General features: G+C 31.2%; 1 protein-coding gene across 1 annotated transcript; it reads right to left on the reverse strand.

Moving 5' to 3' along the window:
* Positions 1-2,742: 2,742 nt before the first annotated feature.
* LOC101215666 (pEARLI1-like lipid transfer protein 1) lies at positions 2,743-3,629 on the reverse strand. Its single transcript, XM_004138673.2, has one exon. The coding sequence runs from the start codon at positions 3,403-3,405 to the stop codon at positions 2,968-2,970; it is 438 nt and encodes a 145-aa protein (XP_004138721.1). The 5' UTR covers positions 3,406-3,629; the 3' UTR covers positions 2,743-2,967.
* Between the last annotated feature and the right edge of the window lie 2,536 nt (positions 3,630-6,165).

The raw sequence follows: 6,165 nt of genomic DNA on the forward strand, positions 1-6,165 counted from the left end.
TTTTATGCAATTTAACTTCAACCCAGAAGTAAACATGAAAAATTAGCGTGCCCAAGATTTTGAGCTGTACTGCAATTTTCCTCATCTGATTCAAGATATTAAAGTCACTACCTCGCAGATAACTTGTATCAAATTTTCTAGCCAAATTCCTGCTCCCAGAAAAGTTTGATAGATAACCATAGAAGCCACCATATGAAACTGATGCAAACATAATTCTGGATATTATAAGGTTATATTACTATTTAGCAAGGGAGGATGTGATGAGGTAATTTGGTCATAAATGGAAGAGTATGGAAGGAGGGGGTTCATCATTTTTGTTAGTAAATTAGGACTTCAGAGAGACCCCAAGAAAGAGGTTGTAAATATCTCGATTTACTTTTTTATCCTGTAACTTTTCCTATTGTAATATAGTTCTGTCCTTGCATTTTTTCTGGGTTTGAACACCTAACACCAACCCTAAAGCCTTCAACAACTCAAGAGTACTTTATGGAATGGTTAGTTCATCTCTCACCAATGTTAAATGTGCCATGTATCCGAAACTTCTGTCTGGGACTAGTTAAAATTTTCTGCTGCCCAATCCTAAACAGTGAATTTGAAATCGTCATCCTTCACTAATCCTGTGTTCTCAAGTTCTAAATGCTACAATTATCATATATTATCTTGAAGGAAAACACGATTGAATAGAAGAAACAGCGAGTGTGAAAGAAAAAAGGTGGATTTCCTAATGAAGTTGGTGTGTTTTCATCTTGCAATACACTGAAAATGTTGGCTGGAGTTTTGGTAGTGCAGATCTTAAGAAAATATTACTAGAATTACAACCAATTCAGGTTCCCCCATTTGCATTATGGAGCCTACATTACGGAAAGAAAGAAAGCAAGCAAGCCACTGCAATGGTTTTTTTATTGATGTAACAATGTCAGAGAGTAGCATTATCATCCATTCCTCTATGAGACTTCCTCAGATATCTATAGGTTATGGGCACCCTGGCTGAAGCCTTCTTAGTATATTTTATATTTTAATATGAAAACCAATTAACAATTTTAGAAGTAATTCATGTCTACAACAAAGATACAAAAATTTCTTCATCTTTAATATTCTCAACGTCTAATCCTTAACCTCCCAATTTTAATGGATAGAATCCAAATCAGAATCTCCTTTTATAATGCAAATGAAGATTACCTAAGGGGAGGATCAATCTAATGTATGGGGTGAAATGATTTCTCTACAATAATGTTTTGTGTTTATCACAGATGAACACTGTACAAGTAGTTCAATTCGAATATTATTACAGAATCAGATACGAATGACATTATTTTGGAAGAAAACCTAAGATGGTATTGTCTAGTCATATCGTGAGTTCACTCCATGTGAGAATTTCTGTGGCCAAATAGTGTCCTGTCCATTATGAATACATGAAAACAAAAACCTACCAAACCCGCAATGGAAAGATTTTGAACTTCATCACCCAAATAAAATTCTACCAGCTTAACAATTTGGGTAAGGAATTGCTTGCAGGAGAGTAAATTCATGATAATAAAAAGAAAATATGGAGGGAAGTGGAAGAGATTTGCGATTTTGTATTATTTCTTTTTAGTATAACTACAGGGTAAAAGATTCAAGCTAGAAACTAGAATGATTGTATCAATTACCATAAGCATACATTCTTGATAATTGCACGAACAATGTTTCTTGTTCTTTTATCTATTATGTCATTTAGATTGAGGTGTTCTATCATTTCATGTCAATCTCCCTTAATAAAAATGATGTGTCTCAAGTCAACAATTCTATAAAACACAACCATCATGATTTGAAATAGAAAATTTAAAATTATACAAATCAAGTCAAATGTAAGTGTAATTAGTTTAATTAATTCTAGATTCTATTTTACTTGCGAAGATAGAGTTTAAACCAAAAGCAAATAAAAATTTTAAGCAGAACGGTTGATAGAAAACATTGTTTAAAATTATAAAAAATTGCAATGAATGACTATTTTAGCAATAATAATTAAGGATATAGTAACATTTTTAAAAAATTGTAAATATAGCAAAACTATCGCTGATAGACTTCATATGGTATATCAATGATAAACCAACATTTGCAACATGGTCTATCGGTGGTGATAGACTTGTATCATTGATAGAATTTGACAAATTTTGTTATATTTGCAAATTTTTTAAAATTGTACTATATACTCAATTAATTTGAATTTAATTACTAAATTTGGAGCGATCCTTCAATTATTCCTTCCCTTGGTTGTTTGTGTTCTTTTTTTATTCTTTTTTGGGAGAATTCCTTGGTTGAGCTTCTTCCCTAGATATAGGCTTTGTGTTTTCTTTTTAATTAATTACAGAGTATTAACTATTCACTTCAATCTTAATTTAATTTAACTATTGAGTCTGGATTTATCCTTTGTAAGTAGAAAGTAATTTCTTCATTAGTGTGGAAGATTCTTATAAAATTATAGTCATCTTCATTACAAAAAATAAACTTAAACTATGTGAGAGAGGTCTTCTTCAGGGACGGATTTTCCTTTGTTAGTCATGAATTTGGTTTAATCAAGTTTTCCCCTGCATCGTTTTCTCATTTACATAATAAATGAGACATCATTTGAAGTTGAAAAATACACAAACTGATGTATTAGTCTTAGATGTAGACAACAGAGTGAAAAACTAGTGAGCAGATTTAGAAGAAGAAAAAATAAATAAACTTTCAAAACTACCAGCAAAGACAAATGAAAGAAAATAACACAAATCACAGGATGAAATTAATAATATTATTCCTCCTCACCACACATACAAATAATATATAACACTTGCTAGTTGCTAGCGAGTAATTTAGCAATGATGACAGATAAACAAAGGCTGACCTGAATTAAGGCAAAAAAATTTCTTGCCCACTTATTGACCCACACAGAACTTAAATAACAACCAAAACAAGAAACCCCATTAAACAAAAACCAAACTTTGATCATTTACACTGGTAGCCATCGGGAAGAGTTTTTTGGCAAGAGCTGATGAGCAAACTGATTGAAACAGGGATATTCAAGTTAATTCCAAGAACATTGGCTTTAATGGCGGTACAAAGACAAGCAGCAGCTTCAACATCTGTCAGCCCACTAAGCAGAGCACAGCAATTGTTCGAAACAGGGCTCCCAATTACGGTACTCCCAATTCCAAGAATGTCGGCACAAACGCCCAACTTCAAGGTGTCTTTTGGACAGTAACTCGATTGTACTGCCGGAGAAGATGCCGCCGGTGGCCGGATTATTTTGGGGATGGCGGGTTTCTTTTTCGGCACGGACGGTGCTGGCTTGGTTTTGGGTTGGTCGCATGGGGTGGCCAGAGCAGAGCAAAGGAGAAGAGAGAGCAACAGAATGGTTGGTAAAGAAAGAGATTTGGAAGCCATTTTAAGAAGGAATTGATATGAAATTTGAGTTTATAGAGAGGAATAATGGAGAAGGATAATGGGGGGGTTTATTTAAACAAGTTCGAAGATTGAGGGTTGTAGAAGACGATGAAAATGCATTTAATGGAATCTTTGGATGCTTGTGGGGGAAACTGCAAGGATTTCTTTTTGGTCCATCAAATAATTTATTTGAGCAATTATAACATGAAGCGAAAAAATATAAAATCAAGTCAAGAAAATGTAACTCAAACTCAAGTTTATACTGTGGAACTTGAGACTACGTTTAATCTTTTACTACTGATTGTGCATTTGAAGATTGCATGTTCTTCTCTTTTAGGGTAAAGATCGCAACAATAGTGGCTACTGTAACTTCTAAAGCTCCGCAGTATTAGCTACGTAGACTTACAATAAATTACACTCACCCTTAGGAAAACATCATAATGCTTTAATCCTACATCTCAACGTCGTCTTACTGGATCATTAGGCTTGAGAATGCATGGCTTAATTAAACTCTACAATTTAAAACATGATCGAGATTTATAAAGATGTAGAAAAGATTGATTATGTATTGAGATAGAATTTCATGTTGTTTAAAATGATACTAAAACAATGTTTTATGTTCAAATCCTTGTAATGTCAATTCTTTTTAGACATATTTGATTTTCACCTATATCGATATTCAAAGTTACAAAAGGGTGAATGTTATAAAACCATAATGCCGTTTAATATTACTAACAACCAAATATAAACTACTTGAAAAACTTTTAGAATATCTGTCTCATATACATTCAAAACCACAATATATTGTTTATGGAATTTGTGTAGAAGAATGGTTATATGTTTGTGGAGGTTAAGATTATATAGATAACGAGTATTTGGGTGCAATAGGGGTGCAAGTTGAATTGAGGTGAAAAGGATGCAAGTGGGTGTATTACAGCAAGAACCAATTGTGACATGTCGGCCGGGGTTTAATTTGTCTTGTTTTATATGTCTTGACAAAGGATCCCAAGCTGTTCATTTGAATTATTGATAACCAAATTAAGTCCCCCACAACACAAAAATATACCCATCTTTTCTATCTTTCAAACTTCACATGCTATATGTTCTTCATGCTCCTGCTAGATATCATATACGTATATAAACGTGTCGTGTCGGTAAACTCATTCTTCATTTTAGTTTATCGTTGTTTTTAAGGGAAATAACACAAGGCTAACAGCCTCTCTCTCACAAAAAGATCAGTTCAACGATTTGACCACCATCCAAAGATTCTGCTCCTTCCAATGCCTGAAGATCAGACCTCAATCAACCCTTCCACAGCACTGTACCTTAACCCCCCAATTACGCCTGATATGATTAAGACCCTCCCATTTGACACTTCAATTTGGCATATATCCTTAATTATTAGAGGTTTTTGGAAACTTCAAATTGACATAAAATCAAAGGCAGCCAGTTAGTAGACCATTGCCGCGTACCCTACATCATCAGTGTGGGTCAATTTATGAAGTTTCATGTCTCGGTAGGGCTCCATCGTATTCCCCTTCACGTGAACAACTTACTATTTAAATATAAAATATATGCCTACATAGTCCTCTAAATTTATGAAGTTTCATGTCTACTTTTCATTAATTTTGTTCCTATATACGTTTTAGATGGTTATACTTTTAAGATAAGAATTCCAGATAAATTTATCTTTCACCACTTTTATCTAAGTTTCAATAATTTAAAGCTTTCTCTAGAACTTCCTTTGAATTGCTAGATATTATGGATCTCTTTTTTTAAAAAAATAATTAATTTGCAAACTAGTTTGTCTTTTACATGATTAAATTAAGTCGTGTATTGAGTATACGACTTGAAATAAAAATCATATACCTACTTGCAACTGGCTTGCTAATGTGGCAGTTCTATACCACTGTCATGTTGTCATCATGCATGTTCAACATAGTTGATTCCTAGTTTACCATTTCTAAATATATATAATTACCATCTTTACTTTTTTATTATCTTAAATAATTTACCATGTATAAATTATATTTTTCCATAAATAATAACTTTCCATTTTTTACTTTTTCATCACCTAAAATAATTTATCATATATAAATTATATTTTTTTCATAAATAATAGTGTAAAAAGTGGGTTTTTCCTAACTTAGACATAACAAATTATTTCTTGGAACCTTTTCTTTTGTCAAACTAATTAACTTTTGGGTACTAAATTAATATATATTTTTAAATATACAATTAATTTAAATTTGATTTGCATCAAATCTTGAATATCATTAAAAATAAAATTAGAGTTTCTATTTAATTGGTGCATTTTGAATTATTCATAAAAGTTCAGGTTTAAATTTGTAACGTTTGAAATAAATTATACATTTAAAAAAATAAATAATAAAGTTAAATGTCTATTATAACTAAAGCTCAAGTATTAGCTTACTAATTATATATATATATCCAATATTAAATAACCAGAGAAGTGCAAGTAATTGTCATCAATAAATTAAACTTAAACAATTTAACATATTTTAATATTAAGAAATTATTTAATCACTTAAAATATAAATAAAATAATATTTTTATATTAAATATTAATTTAATTACTAAAGTAGATAAAAAATAATAAATTTAGTTATAATATTAATAACTAATAGTATTTTAATTAACTGTTAAGATAACATAAAACATTAGTGGTAGTGAGAAAACGGATCTAACTCAACATAATTAATATAAATAAAACTAGCTGTAGACCAAAATGAAAACTTT

This window comes from Cucumis sativus, chromosome 2, assembly GCF_000004075.3.
Source record: "Cucumis sativus cultivar 9930 chromosome 2, Cucumber_9930_V3, whole genome shotgun sequence".
Classification (NCBI taxonomy): Eukaryota; Viridiplantae; Streptophyta; class Magnoliopsida; order Cucurbitales; family Cucurbitaceae; genus Cucumis; species Cucumis sativus.

Excerpts from the sequence above, each read along its gene's own strand:
- LOC101215666 (XM_004138673.2), bottom strand. The coding sequence starts at position 3,405 with ATGGCTTCCAAATCTCTTTCTTTACCAACCATTCTGTTGCTCTCTCTT.